Genomic DNA, 23775 nt, shown 5'->3' with positions numbered 1-23775 from the left:
GGCCCTTATCTGTTAAGTTTTCCTCTTACTGTTAGCCACCTAAGATGTATGTAGGCAGGCAAAAAAGTGGAATAGTAATCTTTCAAAGCGGAGGTGGGGAACCTAGTTCAGCCCAAGGGCCACGATCCTTCATGGGAAGCCTCCTGGGGGCCGCATGCTAATTGGTGGTGAGTGGGGGCAAAAGGAAAAAAAACAGTAGGCCAACAGATGCAATTCTTACCTTAGTAGAATCCAACCATGCTACAATAAAAAACGTGTGTGTGTGTGTGTGTGTGTGTGCGCGCACACACACACACACACACACACACAGAGTTTACTCTGTCAAGGCAAGCAATAGATATCACAATTCAAGGGCAAATTCTAGGCAAGCAAAGGCACTGAAGGAGTCAGCATGGCCTGAGAAGTGTCTCAAAGGTAGATTCAAAATTCCATCCTGGTAGCAAGTCCCACAAAAAAAAATAATCCTATTGCCACAAACATACTCACCTAATATCAGAGGATTCGCTATCAACGTCAGACAGTTCCAGCAGATCTTCAGAACTTCCTTCTTCATCCGAAAGGGACCTTCGCACCTTTGGCTGAAGCATGTCTTGAGTGATTTTGTTCCGGGCATCCATGCTTCGCACATCTTCTTCACTGCGACACTTGTCTACAAACAGAGGAAACTTGACTAGCCTTTTGACCAGGAGTCGGTCCTGAGCTGCACAGGCTCCCATTCAAAAATGCATCTATGTTCATTTCGGAGTCACAGAACTTTCAAGGAATCCAGGAAGTCCTCTACGCTGGCTCTTAAAGTGGCTTTCAGTTCAAATGCATGTAAGAAGAGGAGGCGTTTTGGATTTGATATCCCGCTTTATCACTACCTGTGAGGGACAAGGGATACAGGGAAGTCCCTCCCATCTTAAGTTCCAGCCCATCACCAAGCGCTGGAGAGAGTAAGGAGAGCTCTGCCTCCAGCGGAGAGTCAGGAAGTGGTGTCCGAGGCTCAGGCAGGGTTGTGGAGCCCATGCCTCAGGTGGGACAGGAAGTTGGACGCACGGGGGGGAGGCCAATCCCCCCAACTCCCGAATTGCGGCGCAAACGTAGGGGGAAGAGGTTGGGTCTGCCAAAGTTGTGGTGCTGGAAGAAAACGCGCCAATCGCCATTCGGGAGTTCTGACACCTCACCTTAAGGATGCATTTTTACTGCTCTGAACACTGTAAATAATCAGCACTTAATAAAAGCCTTAAAAGACCATGCTGGAGTCGTTACTCTAGAGTAGCCATACCAGGCCCTCTGACAGCAACTCCCGAATCTTTTTTGGCTACTTTGGAGTGCAGCGATGAGCGCTCAAGAGGCTGAGCATTGGAGGCTGGAGGCTGAAGCAGCGAAGCAGGAGCTACAGACCCTCACAGCGCACGCACAGCAGCAATTGCATGCCGCTCAGGAGGAAGCGCGAGGGGCGCAGGAGGAGCTGAACAAGCTGGTGGACCAGGTGAGGACAAAAGAGGAGACTGAGAAACAGCTAAGGGTGATGGTATTAGACCTGCAGAAAAAGTTGGAAGAGGAGAAAGCCGCTAGAGGTGGGGGGGCACCCCAGCCGCAGCTAGTCCAAGTGAGAAGGGGACAGAGCCTAGTCACCAAGTTCAGCGGAGACCCGAGGGAGTACCTCGGATTCGAGACTGAGATAAATTATGCGCTGGAATTGCATGCAGCAGAATTCCCAGATGACGCGCACAGAGTCTACTTTATCATAGAGCATTTGACGGGGGCCGCCCGGGAATGGGTAAGACCGCTCATCGCGCAAAAAAATCCTTGCATGAAGAACGCAACTTTATTTCTAGAAGCTTTAAAATTAATGTACGCTAGCGACAGTGAAATGGAGGCCACTAAACAGGAGCTTCATGACCTAACACAAGGAAAATCGACAGTTAGAGACTACTGGGCGAAATTCACCATGCTGGTGCACAAACTGGGGTGGGATCTGAACAGTGAGCCAGTGAAATCAGCCTTCTACCTAGGTTTGCATGCAGACGTTAAGGATGAGCTGGCAAGAGGTCCTAGACCGCAGACTATGGATCAGCTCAGCAAAGCGGCGCTAGCGGTGGGGGTGAGGCAGGAATCCAGATGGTATGACAAACAAGCGGCGCGCGCAGCAAAACCTTGGTTCCCACGCTCTCAGGACAGACCACATCACCAAAACCCACCCCAGGGACCGCCCCCAGACCCGCCCAGACCAAGCCCAGAGCCGGAACCGATGGAGATCGGGGGAGCGCGCGCGCGGGCTTTTCAAACCCCGGCGGCGCCAAAACGCAAGGAGGGAAGAGGAGGGAATTGCTTTCTCTGCAACTCCCCCCGGCATCGCGTCAGAGACTGCCCTCATCGCAGGGAGTGGCAAGGAAAGGCGGGAACGGTTGTACCTTCCCCCACTGACGTAGCACCACAGCAGGGAAACGAGACAGCCTGGCTGCAGGAGACAAGGGGCAGCAGCCAGGCACAGTCAGCAGTGAACAGCCCCAGCCCGCCCACCCGCACAGAGAGGAGCAGAGCCAGCCCACCCCTCCCAGAGCAGGAGTGGTTCTAGAAGTCACGCTGACGCTCCCAAATGGCTACCCCCTGTCAGTCCTCGCCTTAATTGACAGTGGGGCATCTGCCAACTTCTTCTCGAGAAACTTTGCAGAAGAGCACCAAATCCAACTTCTGCAGCTGGATTTTCCCCTGCATGTGGCCACCATTGATGGCAGAGAGTTGCTGGGAGGGGCCATCACTCATCAAACCCCCCCCATGAGAATGACGGTGGGAAGGCACTCAGAGACACTGGCTTTCAACGTCACGACCATCTCAGACCCCCCCATCGTTTTGGGAATGAGCTGGCTGGCGCGCCACGACCCTTCCATAAGTTGGCACCAGAGATGCATCACGTTTGGGTCGGACTTTTGTCTGGAACATTGCATGCAGCACCAACCAGGGGAGGGGCCTCCGATAGCCACGGTGGCCACCATGCACGTCAAAGGGGGTGAGGCGATACCCAAGCCGTACTGGGACCTGCAGGAGGTCTTCAGCGAAGCGGAGTCCGACCACCTACCCCCACACAGGCCTTTTGACTGCCAGATCAACCTGGTGCCAGGGGCAACTATACCCCCAGCCAAGCTGTACGCCATGTCAGACCAGGAACTGGAGGATCTGCGCGCTTTCATCGACAAGAACCTCAAGCGGGGGTTCATCAGAGAAAGCAAGGCAGCAGGGGGCAGCCCGGTCTTCTGGGTGGACAAGAAAGACACGCAACAGCGCCGCCTGGTGGTGGATTTTAGACGGCTGAATTCGGTGACAGAGCCAGTGGCTTTCCCCATGCCCAGAGTGGATGATCTCCTGACAGCGGCACGCAGGGGCAAGATTTTCACCAAGCTAGACCTGAGGGGGGCGTACAACTTGATCAGGATCCGGGAAGGCGATGAATGGAAGACCACGATGTTCACGCCTCTGGGCTCTTTTGAATATCTGGTGATGCCCTTCGGGTTGCAAGGGGGCTCAGCCTGCTTCCAGGCCTTCATGCACCACGTCCTGGGGTCCCTCCTCTTCCAGAACTGCCTGGTCTTTCTGGATGACATCCTTATCTATTCCAATGACCCAGTGCAGCATGTGAAGGATGTCAGGGAGGTGTTGCAGCGCCTGAAGGACAACCACCTGTATGTGAAGCTGGAGAAGTGCAAGTTTCACACCAAGGAGGTGGACTTCTTGGGCTACAAGCTGTCAGACAAGGGACTGGCAATGGACAAGGACAAGGTGCAGACCATCCTGGACTGGCACAGCCCCAGGACGCGCAAAGATGCCCAACGACTACTAGGCTTCGCTAACTTCTACAGGAAGTTCATCCAGAACTTCTCTCGGGTCACGGCTCCCATCACCGACTGCCTGAGAGGCAAGCAGAAGTTCAAGTGGACACCAGAGGCACAAGCAGCGTTCGAAAGCCTCAAGAGGGTGTTCGCGTCAGACCAGCACCTGTTCCACGTGGTGCAGGATGCGCCCCTACGCCTGGAGACAGATGCTTCTGATAAAGCTGTGGGAGCGATTCTGTTGCAACTGGACGCCAACAGAGAGTGGAGACCCTGTGCCTTCTTCTCCAGGAAGCTGACCCAGCCTGAACGCAACTACACAGTGTTTGATAGGGAACTTCTCGCGATCCACGCGGCGTTCCAGCACTGGCGACACTTCCTGGTGGGCGCCAAGCACCCCATCCAGGTGTGCACAGACCACAAGAACCTGGAGTTCTGGAGAACGGCCAGGGTGCTCAACCAGCGGCAGATACGGTGGGCAGAGTTCTTCTCGAACTTCAACTTCTCCATCCACTACATCCCGGGGGAGCAGAACGTCAGGGCGGATGCCCTCTCCCGCAAGCCAGAGTACATGGAGGAGGAGTTGCCACCAGCACCCAGGCACGTTTTCCCCCCATCTGCATGGTCATGCGGTGCAGCAGTGGTGAGCGAGGCAGAACTCACAGCACTGACGGCAGCGGATGAATTTGCCACCCGCATCTTCAGAGACCTGAGAGGGGGGAGGGAGCAGGCCAAAGACTTTGAGGAGAAGAGGGGTTTGCTTTTTTACAGGGGAGCCCTGTACCTCCCGACCAAACAGCTGAGAGGTAAGGTTCTCAAGCAGATGCACGACAACCCAACGGCGGGTCATTTCGGAAGGGACAAAACCACTCACCTAGTCATGAGACACTTCTGGTGGCCAGGGGTGCGGGAGGATGTTCGGGATTATGTCAGGGGATGTGACACCTGCCAGCGAGCAAAGGTGGTCAGAGCGCCACCAGCAGGTTTGCTGGAGCCATTAGCCACACCGCACAGGCCGTGGGAAGTAGTGTCCATGGACTTCATCACAGACCTGCCGTCGTCCAGGGGCAAGACCGCAGTGTTGGTGGTGGTGGACCTCATGTCCAAAATGTGCCACTTTATACCGTGTGCCAGGGCGGTCTCGGCAGAAGAGACGGCCAAACTGTTTGTGGACCACGTATTCCGACTGCATGGATTGCCTTTAAGAGTTATTTCGGATCGTGGCCGCCAATTTGTTTCCAGGTTCTGGCGACGGCTCATGAACCTCCTGCAGGTGGAGGTCAGCTTGTCGACGGCTCGGCACCCGCAGACCAATGGACAGGCGGAGCGGGTCAACGCCATTCTGCAGCAGTACCTGAGATGTTACGTCAGCCAGAGGCAAACGGACTGGGTGGATCGCCTGCCACTGGCAGAATTTGCCTACAACAATGTGGTGCACGTCTCCACAGGGGTGTCGCCCTTTAAGGCCAACTATGGGCGCGACCTCAGATCTTTCCCGGAGAGGGAGGGGGAGGAGGAGGAAGAGGGCCCACAGGCCGAGGAGTGGGCAGAGGACCTGGAGACGGTGCACCAACAGCTCAGAGAACACTTGGAGAGGGCCAAGGAAGCGTATAAGAAGGGGGCAGATCGCCACAGGCGGCCGGGAGAGGTCATAAGGGTGGGGGACAAGGTTTGGTTATCCTCGGAAGGTCTTCCCACCAGGGGGCGATGCAGAAAGTTAGCACACAGGAGGCTGGGCCCCTTCACGGTCACGCAACAGGTCAACCCGGTAGCCTTCAGGCTAGCACTGCCGGAGGACATGAGAGTGCACCCAGTGTTTCATAGATCACTGCTGTCGCCGTACAGGGAAAGTACCAGGTTCAGGGACAGCGATCAGCCTCCAGAGGGAGGGGGGGAGACGGGAAACGCCCGACAGCTCAATGAGGCAACTGAGATTTTAGACTCAAGGAGAGGGGTGAGAGGACTGGAGTACCTGATAGCATGGGAGGACACTCCGCCATCCCACAATGAGTGGATACCGGCCACGGAAGTACCTGAGGAATTTTTAGTGGAAGAATTCCACGCCCTGTTCCCCCACAGGCCCAAGCCCTGGCACATGGAAAGGGAGGGAGAGGGGGAGGAGCAGGAGGAAGGGATAGCAGGCAGCAGCTCCCCATGGAGATGGGAAGCGGAATTTGAGGACACGGAAGAAGAGGTGTGGGTTTCACCGAGGTCAACGACGTCAGAGGCAGGAGAGGACTGGCAGAACATTTTTACTCCCACCAGCTCTGATGCCACTGACTTCTTGGGATTTCCGTCTTCTCAGGGGGAAGGAGAGAGATCGCAGGATTGGGGGGAAATTTTCACACCCACAGGCTCGGATGCCACAGACTTCTTGGGATTTCACTCGTCCCCAGCAAGCAGAGAGCCACTGGGGAGGAGGAGAGAGGAGCCTGGGAGGGGGGTGGATGTGAGGGACAAGGGATACAGGGAAGTCCCTCCCATCTTAAGTTCCAGCCCATCACCAAGCGCTGGAGAGAGTAAGGAGAGCTCTGCCTCCAGCGGAGAGTCAGGAAGTGGTGTCCGAGGCTCAGGCAGGGTTGTGGAGCCCATGCCTCAGGTGGGACAGGAAGTTGGACGCACGGGGGGGAGGCCAATCCCCCCAACTCCCGAATTGCGGCGCAAACGTAGGGGGAAGAGGTTGGGTCTGCCAAAGTTGTGGTGCTGGAAGAAAACGCGCCAATCGCCATTCGGGAGTTCTGACACCTCACCTTAAGGATGCATTTTTACTGCTCTGAACACTGTAAATAATCAGCACTTAATAAAAGCCTTAAAAGACCATGCTGGAGTCGTTACTCTAGAGTAGCCATACCAGGCCCTCTGACACTACCCTAAGGAGTCTCAAAGCGGTTAACGATCTCCATTCCCTTCCTCCCCCACAACAAACACTCTGGGAGGTGAGTGAGGCTGAGAGACTTTAGAGAAGTGTGACTAGCCCAAGGTCACCCAGCAGCTGCATGTGGAGGAGCGGGGAAGCAAACCCGGTTCACCAGATTACGAGTCCACCACTCCAACCATGTTGGCTCGTAAATAGTTACGAAAGTGAGAGACAAGTATGGCATTGTTTTATGGCCACTGACAGTTAGTATCACAGCCCAGGTTTCCAGCTTCTCCCTTTGAACCAGAGATGTGGAACTTCTGGGCCCTCCAGATGCTATTAGACTCCAACTCCCACCATCCTTGACCGCTAGGTGAAGCTGATGGAAATTGGAGTCCACCAGGTATCCTGTCTCCACTCTAAATGGTAGAAAGAGCTATGAATGGATTATTAGTATTATGATTTATTAGATTTATATACCGTCCATCACCACAAGATCTCAGGGCGGTTCACAGGATAATGGGGTTGGCTGGTGATAAAGATACCAGCTGCTCTTCAATCTGCAGTTTTCTGGTGCCTGGCTGGAAACTGATAACCTAGCCCATTTTGCAGTCTTTTCTCTCCAGGGGTAGCAGAAACGGATGCATTTAGAATCAGGAACTGGCCGAGGATGGAGACGTGTGTTGGATCAAAGGTGAACTGTTCCAGAAGCTCTGCAAATGCCTTCTTGGTAGTCAAGATAACCCCACAATCAATTGCAGTTGTTGCAATAATGAACTTGTGTATGTTTATATTCACTTGCTTTGATACAAGCTAATTAACTTGCTTTGATGTTATCCTTATCTGTGGGCTTGGGTGCTGGGCTCTGAGCCCAGAAAGCAGAACTATCAGTAAGTCTTGGATAGTTGCCACCTACATCAGGGTTCTCCAAGCTTTCCTTGCCTCGGGCCGGTGTCTCCAGCGATGATTGCGCGGCGGGCCGGAGGGCAGGGGAGCATGCGCCCACATGCTATTTCTTGCGCACTTCCGGGAGCACCGGAAATAGCTTGTGTGCATGCGCATGGGTCTCCTCCGACCCATATGTGCACCGGAAATAGCGTGTCCTCCGACCTGGAAGTGGGTCCCCGCACAGCCGGTAAGAGCGGGTAGCAGGGGTTGCCGCAGGCTGGATAAACGAGTCCATTGGGCCTTATCCGGCCCCCGGACCGTAGGTTGGTATCCCCTGACCTACAGGCTCTAAGGCATGGGTAGGCAAACTAAGGCCCGGGGGGCCAGATCTGGCCCAATTGCCTTCTAAATTCGGCCCGCGGACAGTCTGGGAATCAGCATGTTTTTACATGAGTAGAATATGTCCTTTTATTCAAAATGCATTTCTGGGTTATTTGTGGGACCTGCCTGGTATTTTTACGAGTAGAATGTGTGCTTTTATTTAAAATGCATCTCTGGGTTATTTGTGGGGCATAGGAATTCGTTCATTCCCCCCAAAAAATACATAGTCCGGCCCCCAAGGTCTGAAGGACAGTGGAACAGCCCCCTGCTGAAAAAGTTTGCTGACCCCTGCTCTAAGGGTCAGGTGGATTGATGAGAGGTTCTGGCCAAACTGATGTGTGCTGCTTTGTGTATAAAGGATGGATAAATGCTTGAGAGTGGACAAGCCATCTCCTTTCTGCGGTCTCACATCTGTAAAGGCTGGGAGACCTGGAAGGCTGATTTGCTGTGAGTCTACACCTTTAAGAAAGCACTAGAACTCATCCCTCTGCTGTTTTTGACACCCTTCTTTAGTTTCCCTGCACCCAACCACTCCACAAGACAACCCAAAGAAATGGCCCAACCAATGATCTGGAGAGTTGTTACCTACATTATATGATTAGCCCTGTGCCCTACCCCTCCCTTTGGCAATATTTCACTGTTAAAAGAGCTGGAGCCCTTGAGCTGGTGCATGCAAAGCCTAGCACTAGGCATACTGGATCAGGCTACAAGACTAGTACATACACCACCTGCCCCTTACATAGGAACAGAGGCATAGACATGGGCAAGCCCTGTTCAATCATTTGGTATGGGCGGGTATTGAATGCATGGAAGGGGTTTCGGAGAATGTGCCTGGCTGGTCCTGCATTCTGGATTTTGACTCACATTCCACCACCAATCCACACACCCATCTAGCCAACACACAGATTGCAACAGCCTCACCCATGTGTGCCTATCCACATAAGGGTGCAGTTGGGAAGGGCTCAATTCATGGAGATGCAATTTCTAGTGAACCAGGGTTCACCTCACTGTGGAGGGAGCCCTATTTGAATACACCCACATGCGCACAGATTGATGCCAATCGTGTCGGCCGAGGGGTATGGTTTGTATGCACGTCAGTGTCTGGGGGTGGGGCTAGCCAAATTCTCAGGAGCCCCTTGACGTGTTTGGTACCCTCAGCTACTAAATGACTGAATAAATTCACTGTGTGCAAGTGGAGTCGACTCACTATTTCCGAATGAATGCAGCTCATCTTGTTAGCCTGTACTTGATTACAGCACTATAGCGTTTGCCCCCACCTCCAACTGTGGTCTCTAGTATGACCAATTTTTAGATTGCAAGCTCCTTTGGGCAGGGACTTGTCCTCCCCCCACCCCTCTAAAGAGCCACGTAAATCTATCGTCAGCATCATCAACAAATATCTGCGGACAGTTTTCCACTTGCCTGGGTGCTGGATGAGGTAAGCTTCCACCAAATTGTTCAAAATATGGTTTTTACAGATACGTTCCACCGGACAGCGGCAAGTTGGACAGAGAGAGGAGCGTTCCATCCATCCTGAGTAACAAGCGGCACAGAAAGTGTGCATGCAGGGCTGCAAGCTGGAGAGAAAAGGGGAAACCTTGATATGAAGAGGAGGAGGAGGAGGAGGAGGAGGAGGAGGAGGAGGAGGATGTGCCTACAATCAAATGTGGTATTTCTCATTCTATGCAAACCATGGTTTCCAGAGTGTTCTCTCAAGTCATCAAACTGTGGTTTGACCAAACTAGAAAATGACCCATTAAGCTGATAATGTGCAGGCAGGAGGAAAGGGGAAGAGTAAGTGTGCAAATGCAAGGCTTCCTCCCAACACACCAAACCATTGTCTGCAGGATCAGAAATGTCACATCTCAGGCTGTGTTTATACTCCTGCTGGCTGTGTGTTCACCGATTTCGCAGCGCTGCATTTTTTAATCCATGTTCGCATGACCTTCTTCAAAATGCATAACATTATCCCATGGCTTTTATCCACATAATCAAATGCCAGCAAAGGTTCTGGGCTTTTATGTCAGCTCCAAATGCGTTTGAACACTTATGGAGAAAGGAATCAGTTCAACTTTCCTGAAATCAGCGACAGCTTTGGCCACATCCACACCACACATTTAAAGCACCCCTGTGCCATTTTAACAGCCACGACTTCCCCCAAAGAATCCTGGGAATTGTAGTTTGTCAAAGCTGCTGCCCTCACAGAGCACTTGTAACAAACCTCAGTTCCAAGAATTCCCCGTGACTAATAAGACATAAGACTGCTTTAAATGTATGACGTGCATGGGTTAGAGGAGCTTTGATTCTACTCAGTCTTGCCTCTCTGCGCTCTGCTGCTGGAGGCGTTTCTCTCCCCATCCTCAACCTTCTGTTTGGTGCTGAAACAGCTCTGCTGCATTGCTCTCAGGGCAGCAGAACCATGGAATATGGTTGGCGGAGCGGGTACGGTGGCTCGGAATGCTCATTGGCTTGCGGAACTGATGCAACAAGGGATGGATGCGGAGAAGGTGTTCTGAAGGAGCCAAGAGGGGCTGCACTTTCAGGGGCAAGAGAGCAGGAAGAGAAGAGAGGAGAGCTAGGGAGGCCGCTCAGAAAACTGGGCGGTGAAAGGAAATGGGATGTGGGGATAGGAGGTAATTGGAAGCAGGACTCAATACATCCTGCAGTATACCAATACCGAATTCCTTTGAGATTGCATGTGTGTGTGCTTCTCAGCGCTCCCTCTCCCACCAGCAAACATTTTCTCTCACTGGAAGAAAAATAGCGGGGGGGGGGAGCAAGTGTGCAGGACAGGGGGGGAACTGTTCCCCACCACTTCCCCTTCTCACCTGTCCCTAATGAGTTTTCAATCCCCCGCCACACGCATACTCTATAGGAACTCAGCAGTGAACTGATTCAAACACATTGGCCTACTGCCATTACTTCTGGTCTGGCCCACAGACACCAGGTCCCCCCCCCTTACCTGACACAGTCATACAGCAGCTCTTGGCAGATGATGCAGGTGAGTGTTTCTTCCATTTTGTCTGGCTTCACATTTGGTGACTTCGTGTCTTCAGTCCCTGTTTTAATTGCACATTCGTTTGGAGGAATCACCTGGAGATATGTGCTGGCGTCGCCAGCTGCAAGGGGCGGGAGGGAAACACACATCACAGCGCTGGGCACACACAATGGAACCCAAGACATTGTTGCTCAACAAACAAGACGCTGCCCAAGTCTTCCCTGCCCATTTTGAAGGCGTGGAGCTTCTCCGTGTCCTGCAGGGGATCTTCCCAGGCTAGGCTGGGGAAACAGCGGCCCTCCAGACCGTTGGCCATGTAATGGTTCCAAAGGGCATTCACTCATGGTAGTGGGGGGAAGTGGTTAAAACTGCCTTGCAGAGTTTGGCACCTTTCAGCTGGGTTGCAGAAGTTACACCAGGAACGGGTTTCAGGGAAGGGAAGATAAATTGCATGGAAGTTGTGGGGGGGGGGGGTAAGGGACAGTAAGGAATGCCCAAAGTTGCTAGGACGGAAAACCAACCAGATCTTGGACCACAGCCCTCTTAAAAAAAGAAATAACAGTTATTTATTAACCTGCTTTTATTTTCTTCCTGGCAGGCTCCAGGGCTTCCTCTTCATCCCTGCTTTTCAACTTGGGCATAGCCAACACGGTTTTCTCTTTATCCCCTGAAGAAGTGTCAGAAGTTTCAGTATTTACATTGGGCTGCTTGTGTTTAAGTGATGCTTCTGGACCACATGGTTCCAAGCCAGGCAGGGAAGGTGCAGGAATAAAGGCGTACGGTTGCGACCCTGCCCCCCCAAAAAGAAAGAAAGAAAGGGAAGCGCAGCACATCAGCAGAAAGCATTGCTCACTGATTGAACGCAAAGCGTTCCTGTACACAAGGGCAAGCAATGGCAGCTATGGTATTTATTGTTTGGTTAATATAGAGGGGTAGAACTGCCCCCTATTATAATGGATGTACTTGCTTGGTCTTGGGCAGGGGGTCAGCAAGGTTTTACTTACCTGGGCCAGTCAAGTCCCGCGGAGATCTCTGTGGGCTGGACCACGTGTGCGTGCACGATTTCAGGCGTCAGCGCATGCACAGACGTGATTTCCGCCGCCGTACTGCAGCAGTTTAGCGCAGCGCGTGGCGACTCGTCAAGCAGGCGGCTTGGTTCGGGGGGTGGCTTGTGGGCCGGCTAAATTGCCCCCATGGCCCACTTGCAACCCATGGGCCGCAGGTTGCCAACCCCTGGTCTTGGGATATAAAGAAAACCTAAAAAATAGCACTCCTCCTCCTTCTCCAAAGACTATTCTGGATTTCCACCCCCAATTTTTGCACAGCTTAGGCTTCAGCAGGAAGGCCAATGTGAAATGATCATTAGACACATGGGGCCAAGTGAACTGGGAATTTACCAGATGTTGAGGGATTATCCTGCTCCATGGATATGGACTCAGCGAGAGAGGTAGAAGCAGCATTAAAGAGGTTCGACGTGGAAGTGGATGGCTGTGGTTCGTCATAGCTAGCCTGGTTAGCAGACGGTGGCAATGCCGCCGAGGTCCCATCTTCGCTTTGTCTGGTACTTGAGGTATCTTTGGTCATATGGCACATGCTTTTGACAGTGGCTTCTGCAGAGGGGAAGGGAGCAAGGGGAGGGACGTGTCTCTGGGGCTGCCTCAACAGCTCAAGAGGCTTAGAGAAATCTCTGTTAACGGGATTCTGCAGAGCCGGGCAGCTTTAAAAGGGATGCAGCTAATCTTCACTGCTCATTCTCCCCTGCCTCCGCTGGCCTTGAGCTAATCGCTTTTACTTACCTACTGGCTCATTAGCTGGGTCCTGTTTTGGATTCAAGGATTCATAAAGATATGCAACATCTGAAGAGAGAGAAAATTGGTAAGGCCAATGGTTCCCAACAGGCAAGAAGTTGAGCTAGCTGGAAAAGGCCAATGGCCAATCTAGTCCAGCATCCTGTTCTTAAACCAGATGCCTATGGGAAGCCCACAAAAAGGACTTGAGTGTAACAGCACTTTTGCCGCTTGCGATTGCCAGCAACTGGCATTCAAAGGCAAACCGTGTCCAGCAGCTAAGGCAGAACATAATCATCATAGGTAGGAGCCACTGAGAGCTTTATCCTCCACAAATTTGTCTAATGCACCATTTAAAGCCACCAAAGTGGGTGGCCATCACTACTTCCTGTTAGAGTTCCCTAGTTTAATTACAGGTTGTATGAAGAAGTCCTGAATCTTCCAAGGAAAGATGGGTCTCTCCCTAAAGACAATTGTCTGGGGAGGTTCAGATGCCTCCCTGACACCCCCTCTTCCATTTCCAAAGTGCATCATTTCTTAGGCAGGAGGCAGTCTGCTAACCCAGTTTCCCTGCTTCCTCCCAACCAGCGCCATTGCAACAGCTCTGTGCTTCACTTATCGTTAGCGCTGGAATCTATCAAAAGCCAGTGTGCTCTAGTGGTGAGAGCACTGGCATAAGAGTGGGTAGGCCCAGGTTCAAATCCCTGCTCAGCCACGATGCTCACTCCATGACCTTAGGCCATTTACACTCTCTCTCTCTCTCTCCCCCTCATCTACTTCACACAGTTGCAGCGGGGATGGCAAGACAACCCTGGTCATGTGGCCCTACACCTTTCCTTAATGGCTAGGCTTTTGGCCCGGGAGTACAAGAGAGTACAAACAGATGCATCCCATATAAGCTTCACTTGGAGAAATACCGTTTGTTCTTTCATTTGTTTCTGCGCACATGCACACACGCTAACCCAGGGGTGAGGAACTCATGGCCCTCCAGATTATGTTGGACTCCAACTCCCATCAGGCCCAGCCAGCAGGGGTGCCGGGAATTGTAAGCTGGCAACGTCGGAGGGTGGCGCCAGCACAGGTTCCCTCTTCTTGCTCTAACCCAGTGATCTCCCACCCATCAGCCCCTGCACCAAAGAAGCCCATTAAAAAAAGAAGAAGAAGCAAAATCCCCTTACTGTTTTCTGGCTCATTTTTCCTGTAAATAACATAGATCACATCTCCAGTCTGTAATGGGCAAGTCTGCTTCTTCACCACCTTCTGTTTGTTAATAACCGTTCCATTAGTGCTATAAAATATAAACAAGGCCTTCTGGTGAGTAACAAGGGAGTAGGTGTGGGGTGGGCTACATAAGTGGCTAACCAGAAACCTGAAAGAAACTCTGAGGGTCATGTAGTCCAACCCTGCTGCTCATTGCAGGAATCTTGCAACGACAACATCCCAGATGGTTATCCAAGGCTCTGCTTAAATACCTCCAGTGGGGAAGAGCCCACCACCTTCCGAGGAATCTCCTTTAAAGCTGCTTATTCACAGCTAGCATAGACAGAGAGAGGACTGAGCAGGCACAGAGTTCACCTGTTCACAATCCTCCCCACTATGCCAAGATGTACTTTATTTAAGCTACTGCAATTGTTATATCATATGCTGGGAAATGATATAGAACGAATTGAAAAGGATGTTTAAAATAATGTTTGTAAAAAAATTTATAGGGACAGAACTACCTAAACCGTACAGAAACTTATTCATGTATGCTACTACAGCGGCAAGAATGTTACTCACCTCAAAATAAAAAGAAGCAGAAGTCCCAGCAAAGGAAGCATGGATAAAAAAAACTTATGGAATATGCAAAAATGGAGAAACTTACCAGAAAAATAAGAAATCAAGATAACAAACTTTTTATAAAAGAATGGAAATGGTTTATTGAACGTTTACAGATAAATTGTAAACAGATAAGAACATTGGCAGGATTATTGTAATAACCTGCAGTCTCATAAGAATATATATTTAAAGTAGATGAATAAATGAATAACGAATTAAGTTAATTTGGATATGCAGAAGATATTAAAAATAAATTTAAGGAACTGCAGAAAAAGGGGGAAGGAAGTCAAGTTTTGAAATGTTAAAATGATTGTAAAATTATTGAAATGTATAAACCTGAAAAGCATAAATAAAATTTAAAAAATAAACTACTGTGATTGTTTCTAAATTGGCACCTATACAGTATAAGTCAGCATGTGCAAATCTGTGCCCTCTTTAGTCCTTTTATTTTATTTTTTAACAATGTGTCTCCTCTTCTTTAGTTATGCCTAAACTGGCCACCCTAGTTGTAGTCAACTAATACGATTACTATTTTATTTTTTTACTTGACAGGTCATGATTAACTTTCAGGGGGAATTTTAAAACATTCCTATTCACCCAGGTATTTTGATGGTTGAAAGATAACTGTTCCTGGCAGCCTGGACAATTATTAAACTGCAAGAGCGACAGTTTTACATGATTTAGATTTTTTAAATGTTTAAATTGCTTTTAAATGTTTTAATCTTAGTTTAAATTGTAATGTTCTATCACCCAGGCTCTTCGGGGAAGAAGGGCAGGACGTCGTCCTCAGAACAGCAGCAGTTCTTGCACACAGTGATTCATATCAAAGTCTGGATGATAAAGTCTATCTAAGAAAAACAAACGGCCATTGCTGCCATCGGGTGGACAAACCCTGTCTTTACAAGATACTGAAGGGAAGGTGCTAGAATTGGGTAAGAAGAGCTGCCCCTAAACAGCAAGGAGGAGACAGAGGGAACCTCACGCATAAAATTCTGCCCCCCCCCACAGCATCCACATGTTATCTTCCTCATCAAAATGACATCCTGTATTATATCCATCCCCATTTAATATAGACTTATGCAAGAAACCTGACAAATAGAAACTGTAAATCCAAATTAAAGTCTGGGGAAAATATGGGATGGCATTTTAATGAGGATAATATAATTACCGAACAAAAAACCCCACCCTTGCTCTGCTCCCTCCTCTTCCAGAGCTTTGATCTCAAAGAAGCCCGCTTGTCTCAGCCCCATGGGGTCCCAGAGAGTCTAATACCAAGAACTGGGGAACACCAGAGTTAACACACTTTTTACTCAATGCACAATTTAACAAGATGCAAACTGGATTTTGTCACTGGGGTGTGAAGAAAGGTAAGCAACTTTGCAAGACAAGAGAGACCTTGTTAATTTACAGTTGCTGATTAAGGGAAAAGTGGGGGAGGGAGTTGCCAAGTGAGGAAAACAGTTTGCTAGCCTTTCTGATGCAGAAAGCAGGAAACCTTTTCCCCAAACTGGGAAACTGCAAAAAGGGGCATTGCTTTTGCATAACGCTCCCAATGCTACTTTTATGGGCCTTCTAAAAGAAATTGTATCCCCTCCCCTCAAACATAAGAGACTCCCAATTCATGTGCAAAATAATCCAAGTACTACTTTTTTACAGAAAGCTGTTGACTTTCTGCAGTAAAAATGCAAATTAAAGCTGCTTCCTAAACAGAGAATTGGGGGTGAGGGAAGATGCAAGAGAAATATAGAACAGGTATCTCAGCTAAATTTGGAAACATTTCTCTTGCTTATTTTTATTAGCATTACAGCTTGATCCTATGCATGTTTGTTCAGAAGTAAACGCCAGCTCCTTTAATGAAACTTTCTCCCAAGCAAACATGTATGGGATAGTAGCTTTAATTAGGCTACCCAACCTTGTTTTAGTAGTGCTGGAAAGCTAATCATTTAGCAGCAACCAGAAAAGCATGGCCAATGGTCAGGGGTGGCAGGAGCTGTGGTCAAACAACATTGGGAGGGTCAGAGGTTTCCCACCCTTGCTCTAAAAAGCACTGATGGATCTTTAAGATGGAAAGACAAGGATCCCATGCCCATTCATGTAAATCTGGGCTTCAGCTGGATTGAGTTCTGACAGCTCCAGCATAGCTGCCAAGTTATCCCTTTTTTAAAGGGATTTTCCCTTATGCTGAATAGGCTTCCTCGCGAGAAAAGGGAAAACTTGGCAGCTATGAGCTCCAGGTCGCCCTGAGTCAGGTTGGTTCACCCAGAGTGATTACACATGTGTCTGTGACTATTCCATACCTACCCTACTTGTAAGTGTTCCAATTACTAATGCTCTCCATCAAATCTTTTATCATCCTGCCAGCAAAACAGATTGTACTTTGGCTGCAATAATGTTGGCAGCTTGCTAGCTACAAAAGCCTGTGAGACCTCTTACTCTCTTATGGCCTGTTTACATTTTTAAATGGCTTCTGTATGCAAGCAAAGCAGACACATCATGAAGATGATGTCGAAATAGTTGAACGGATTACTTCAAAGAGAGGCGAAGTCACAAGTCATGCACACAGGATACAGCTTAGTCAATGCAATCCCTTCTTGTGAACTTCTTATAAGTTTTATTACAATCAAGTTGATATAAATTATATAAAAAGAAAAACAAGAAATAAAGTCAATCTTACAACATTCTGTGCATTCAGATACTCCGAAAAAAATATAGTGTGCTAAAAAAGAGAGGCAGCATACCAACTATATATTTAAAGCACATGGCTTACCCCAAATAAATATGGGATGTGTAGTTTACAAGGCTGCAATTCCCAGCACCTTAAACTAGTTTCCGGGGTTCTTCAAGGGAGGTCATGTGCTTTCAATGTATAGCAGCTTCTCTCTTTATTTAAAAAGTGTATGCAACCATAGAGAGACAACCCCCTTCCCACAACAACAAAAATCAACATCAGGGAAGTTGGCATGGAAATCCCTTCCATAGAAACAGAACACTAGAAATAGTTAAAAGCTCTGACGTCACAAAAGGGGCAGGAATTAGTACCAGAGGGTCTCAACCTTGTGGCAACCTAAGGAGCAATCGAGTCATCTCCCGTCCAAGGAACCTTGGGAACTGCAATCTCAGTTAACAATTTTAAGGACTAGATGATGGGATAATCACTATCCTCACAAAATTACAGTTTGCATACGGAAAGCACATTAAAAAATAAAACATGGTCCCGAGAGAGAAATGGGATGCAGAAAATAGCAACATATTGCCTTGTAGTCAAATAAGAACCACCAGGACACTCCCCCATGAACACTAACCAAACATTTTACTCAACAGAACCAGGCAGGGAAAGCAGAAAGGGCTCAGGCAAAACTGACCTGGTATCCTCCAGTGATACTTGACCAGATTCTTCATCCACCCTTATTTTACAGTGATCTCCAGATACCAGTTTGTTGCCAGGAAAGGACAGGTCGCAACCTTTGTGACAAAGATGTTAGTGTCATTAGATTTGCAGATATTCCTGGAAGAATTCGGCCTTACTGAGACCATCACAATTTCTGGGATGCTCACACACAGGGTATGAGAAGGCTGGCCATCCCCTTTTATTGGTACCCACTTTGTGCTCCTCAGGGATATACTGCCTCTGCATATGAAGTTTCTATTCTGCTATCACAGACGATTATTATTATTAGTAGTAGTATTAATTGAATTTATACACCACTTTATAGAGACGTGGATGGCGCTGTGGGTTAAAGCACTGAGCCTAGGGCTTGCCGATCAGAAGGTCGGCAGTTTGAATCCCTGTGATGGGGTGAGCTCCCGTTGCTCGGTCCCAGCTCCTGCCAACCTAGCAGTTCGAAAGCACGTCAAAGTGCAAGTAGATAAATAGGTACCGCTCCAGCGGGAAGGTAAACGGCATTTCCGTGCGCTGCTCTGGTTCGCCAGAAGCGGCTTTGTCATGCTAGCCACATGACCTGGAAGCTGTACGCCGGCTCCCTCGGCCAATAACGCAAGACGCAACCCCAGAGTCGGTCATGACTGGACCTAATGGTCAGGGGTCCCCTTTACCTTTACCCCTTTACCACCTTATACCTGGGTGTCTCAGGGCAGTTTACAGAATAAAATCAAGATATAAAACAACAAAATACATAAAAAAACAACCCAATAGCCCATAATTTGATAGCCACCCTCCACAAATTTGTGACACGCATTTTCAAAACCAGGACAAGTTTTTCATATATCACCAGAAATTCCAGGATAGCCAGTAACAGCTTTCTCCAGCAACATACCCTCCATACTATGCCTCATTGGCAATGCTAGATGGGGCTGACGGGAACTGTAGTCTAAATTAGCATTTGGAGGGCGCGAGTTTGCAGAACACTGGTCTATACTATTTTTGTTCCAGAGATGCTGCTGCTGACTTACAAAGCTCAGCCCAACTGCTAGACCATCCCTGTCCCATCCTATCCCCAAACCCATCAGCCCTACATATCTAAGAGTACTTACCATGAAATAATTTCCAAAAGGATAGCAGTGTGTAAGTCTTCTGGCACATTAAAAGGCTAGCAAATTTATTATGGCATGTGCTATTCCATGAATGTGAATCAGCACAGGTGAGGTTCCCACCTCCTGAACAGAGCAGGCCACTGGTGATTATTGAGAGGGGAGAGTCAAGGCATGGAGTGCTCAGTGCTGTGTGGCAAAGCCAATCCAGTGCTTCTGCTGTGATGCACAATGCCATGCTTTCCCCTCTCAGTAAGTGCCAGCTTACCATTTTATTGAAAAGCCAAGAGAGCAACAGAATCCCATCTATGCCACCTCACTGGTCACTGCTGAGCTCATTCTATGATGTTTTAGACTCGGTCTAAGGTGCCACAACACTCTTTTGACCATGAAGTAAGTCCCACTACATGTCTGAGGACTTATGCCAAGGAAATATGTGATCAATCAGGCTCTGAAAGGATCTTACCATCAGAGAACATACACCATCCAAAGGTCACATGCACACCACACATTTAAAGCACATGGGTTCCCGCAAAGAATCTCAAGAACTGTATTTTTATTAAGGGTGCTGGGAAGTTAAGTAGCTATGGTGGGGTAAAATACAATTTCCACACTACATAATTTTTTTTTGGGGGGGGGGAGCCATGTGCTTTAACGTACACGTTATTTGGATGCGTTCACAAGTGATCATAGTTTCTATATTTGTATTCATGCTTTTATGTATTTGCATTTGTATATCATGTGTGATTCTTCTTTAACATATATTGAAAGCAGCTTAAAAGGAAACTTTTCCTAAACTTTTCCTAACAGCATCTTACAGAGAAAGGCTTTATTAATTATATCAATGAAAGAGCACAAGTGGAAAAATTAAGTCAGAACTTGAATCCACATCAACAATTTTGACAGTTCATATAATGATTTACTATTCTCTCATACAAGCTGGAGGGTTTAGTACAACGTGCCTAACAACTACTTAGGCTGCAATTCTTTACGCAATTACCTGCGATTATGTCTAATGGGGCCTACTTCTAAAACAACATGTATCAGATTGCACAGTAAGCATCTTTCACTTTTTAATATAAAAAACTGAAATGAAAATAATGCCTTGCAAAAGCAACCAAATATTGCAGCTGTGAATCACAGAAAAATTGACTATTATGTCAACTTAGAAAAATGTATTACCCATGTTCTTTGGCTCAGTTTTCTTGAGAAAGTAAAACATGGAGTCCTAGCTTATTTTCCAAAACATAAAAAACAAAACAGCTTAGTGTACGAAACAGGAAGCCCGATAAAAACAGGCCCTTCAAAGGAAAGCTCCAAGTCTTTTGATTGTTGATGATTAACAAGAAACTAAGAAAGCCTTCTCAGCTCACCCGAAGAGAATACTACCAACAAAAATCCTCAACTGTGGGTTCCCTATGGCTGGGTAGAAAACTATAAACAAGGGAATGAACGATCAGCTTATGCATACCTCTCTGCCATCTTATAGCCCACACATCCACTGCACGACTATTTCTGGAACCATACCTTTTTTCCTCCCAATTGTCCACTCTTTCTTCAGCAACAAGAGGTGAGGCTCGGCTTCCTCTGCCCCCAAGCGGATCAGCTTTCCCCAAGGCTTCCGCTGCCTTTGCTGCTGTATTTGTCCTCTGACTTCCGAGTGCTCCATCTGGATTTACATCTGTAGAGTTTGGGACGGAAAGGAAAGTTAAGCGGCCGGGTGGGGGAAGTTTCATTTTAGCTCCATCTGCTAGCTTCTTGCAATTAAGATGTTTTTCGGGGGGGGGCGGAGGGGTTGGGGAGAAAAGCAGCATGCCAGTTACGACGAGAGGAAACAAGAAACAAACTCCTGAGGAAGCACGTGTTTGCAGTAAAATCTTACCGTCCGGTGGAACAATTCTTTTTAGGGGAGAGGAGGGAGCAGCTCGGTAGAGGTGCATTTTCACTCCCACCTGCTTCCCCACCTTCTGAGCAGTAAGTCAATGGGGGCTTAACACCCCCCCCCCAAAAAAACCTGTTTAGAATCTCAGCTTTGACCCTGTAAATTCCTCCCTAGCGTCTTCTCTCTCACACGCTCCCCCCCCCCATGTCCTTTGGGCGGTGGGTGGTTCTTCCTCCTTTTTAGTTTCCTTTAGTTGCTCAACTCCTCCGCCTTCTGTTGCGTTTCTAAGTTTTTTTTTAGACAACGTCCCTTTAGGCTTAGAAATTGGGGGAGGGGGTTGTATTTGTGGAAGAAAAGCTTTCTTTTAAAAAAGGGTGGGGGGGGGAAACGGGGAAGAGGAAGAATAAGAAATAGGGGCCTGTGCCAAATACCTCCCCCTTGCTGGCATCCAGGCTCCTCCAGAAGGCCTCTGCGAGGTCTGGGGGGAGAGCTGAGCCCGTGGGGTAAAGGGGGGCCTTTACAAGGCTGGAGTAACTCTTGCACAGCGCCCCATATTCACAGCGCCAGGATCCCACCTCCCTTCACTCCCCCACCGCCCAGCCCAGGAGGGAGAGCAGTGGGGAGAAGAGAGCCCCACTCAGTCCCCTCTCCTTCCTCTCCCCTTCCGCCCCCTGACCCAGCCCAAGAGGCTGAGCTCCCCCCCCCGCCTCACACCCTGGCAGCACCAGCCCCACCAGCCTCTTACGCCCGAGTCCTGCCGCTGAGGCTGCTGCTGTCAACAGACATTGCCAGACCTCAGCTGATCAGGCCCTGGGCGGAGCTCGCCAGGCCTCTTAAGGCCAGCCATTGGCCGGTCTACGTTCGAGCGTCACCATAGAGAGGAGTGCGGGTGAGGCCGGGAGAGAGGAAAGGAGAAAGGGAACCGGAAGGAAGAGGGCGCCGCCGCTATCTATGGCACGGGTGGCGGCTAGAGAGTCGCTCGCTGTGCTTACCATAGAGTCCTTGCCTATTATTATTATTATTATTCGCACTTTTCACTGACGGGGACTCAATGCAGGTTACATTACAGAAAAGGCGGTCTACAACAGAAATCTCAGTGCGTTGTTTATCTCCTGCCTGGCAAGTTACATGTTTACATTATCTAGGTTTGGGCCACTCTTTTGTTATTATAACTACTTAATTCCTGAATCCATGGGGTCAAGAAGAGTCGGACACGACTAAACAACAACAACAATTCCTGAATCTAGGTCACAGGCTCACACCCTGTTCATATCTTGAATGTGCCCTTAAGACAGGATTTGTGAGGAAAGAGACAGTGGGGAGGTTTCCCACTTTTACCTTGCAGAGAAATATTTGAGGTCAATTTATTCAGGACCTAATCTGTGGGGTTTCAGACATGTGGTTTATATATACAATACAGTTCAGAACATTTTTTAAAATATATATGACCTTAAAATTCTTATAACAATTTCTATATCTATATATATCATACACGCATCCCTATGTGTAGGATTGATACACAAGGCCTGTTTGGGTTTTAAATAGAGGTTTTGCCAAAAGAAAGAAGCTGCAGCTATACACCCCACACAGATAATTGGGTGGGATTGATGGCCGCTGTGAAATACACTATTAATACAAACAATTAAAAACAACAGCAACAATTGAATCTGAGAAGTAAATTAAAATCTGCTAAAACAATGCAATATACATATGACTTATGACTGGATAATTAAACACAACTGGGAGCCCAAAAAGAGTACATGGTGGCTAATATCGGTCTGGCGAATCTACCAAGTGTCATAATTAAAATGCATCTTGTATCTTTAAACTTTTTTTGTAGTTGGTAACTGCAATATGCAGAAGCACTAGGGCCTATTTCTGTATTTGGCAAGCTAGTAAATTACTGCTTACTAGTGATATTTATGCTTAGTATATATTCACATAAAACTGCCAGAGGCAAAGGTCGGCAGAGCAATCAATGCAGATTTCACCCTCCTACAGTAGGTTACTGGTAGTTTCTGTACCAACAAATAGGTTGGGGGCCTCTTCAAGACCTCAAGTAAAGGAATTTCAAATTTCATACCACTGCATTATAGTTCATTAAAATGTTCAATGCAAGTAATTTAGGTCAATTCCTGACCCACTGCAATTGTCAATTTAATCATAACTTCTAAAGCTGGTTGTGTGGTATCTGGTAAAGTGGACTCCAGTGCTGCGGGTGGGGTTGAGGTCCTCCAGAAGTGGTCCAGCTTCCACCCCAGCCAATCCCAGCCAGCAAAGCCAATGCTGGCTGCATGGATGCTATAATCTTAAAGCACTTATTTCACTCAAAGAATTCTGGTTGCTGCCTTGTTAATGGTTGCAGGCAATTGTAACTCTGTAAGGGGTAAACTAAAGTGCCCAGAATTTTCTGAAGGAAAGAATATATTATGAATGTGCTTTAAATGTATAGCATATACACAGCCCTAGTCCAACCACATCTGGAGGCCAGAGGTTCCCCACCCTTTATTTAAGGTGCCATAATAAAGCGAGAAAAACTAAACGCCACAACCCCAGAGTCGTTCACGACTGGACTTTACCTTTAAAATATTGCAATCTTAGCCCTGCTACCTGGGAGTAAACCCCACTGAATTCAATAGGATTTGCTTCTGAGTAGCCATGGTTATTTCCTTCTGAAAATTGTGTAAATCTCTGTAAATCTCTGTAACTGTGTTATGTGCTATATACACCTGAATGTCTCATACAGAATGAAGAAAGCCTCCAGTATTTATCACAGTTACGTACCACCGTTCTGTCATAGCACCTAAGGCAATTTTAAAATACTAAAACAAATGACTTTTTTAAAAAAATATGAGGGCCAATAT

General features: G+C 48.2%; 1 protein-coding gene across 4 annotated transcripts in view; it reads right to left on the bottom strand.

Annotated features, from left to right (window-relative positions):
• CHFR (checkpoint with forkhead and ring finger domains) overlaps window positions 1-21782 on the bottom strand; it is a 35035-nt gene extending 13253 nt beyond the window's left edge. The window contains exons 1-10 of one of the 4 annotated variants that reach the window (XM_035097854.2): window positions 21657-21782; window positions 20557-20710; window positions 17904-18003; window positions 13902-14011; window positions 12733-12792; window positions 12334-12546; window positions 11511-11726; window positions 10901-11057; window positions 9361-9515; window positions 487-649 (exon numbers count right to left, since the gene is read on the bottom strand). In XM_035097854.2, coding sequence (XP_034953745.2) covers window positions 487-649; window positions 9361-9515; window positions 10901-11057; window positions 11511-11726; window positions 12334-12546; window positions 12733-12792; window positions 13902-14011; window positions 17904-18003; window positions 20557-20698 — 1316 coding nt within the window. In that variant the 5' untranslated portion in view covers window positions 20699-20710; window positions 21657-21782. The other 3 variants (XM_035097858.2, XM_035097853.2, XM_035097855.2) reach the window with 3 other exon arrangements.
• Window positions 21783-23775: the final 1993 nt, after the last annotated feature.

This window comes from Zootoca vivipara, chromosome 17 (assembly GCF_963506605.1).
Source record: "Zootoca vivipara chromosome 17, rZooViv1.1, whole genome shotgun sequence".
NCBI classification, from domain to species: Eukaryota; Metazoa; Chordata; class Lepidosauria; order Squamata; family Lacertidae; genus Zootoca; species Zootoca vivipara.
This window is presented reverse-complemented; position numbering and strand designations above follow the sequence as displayed.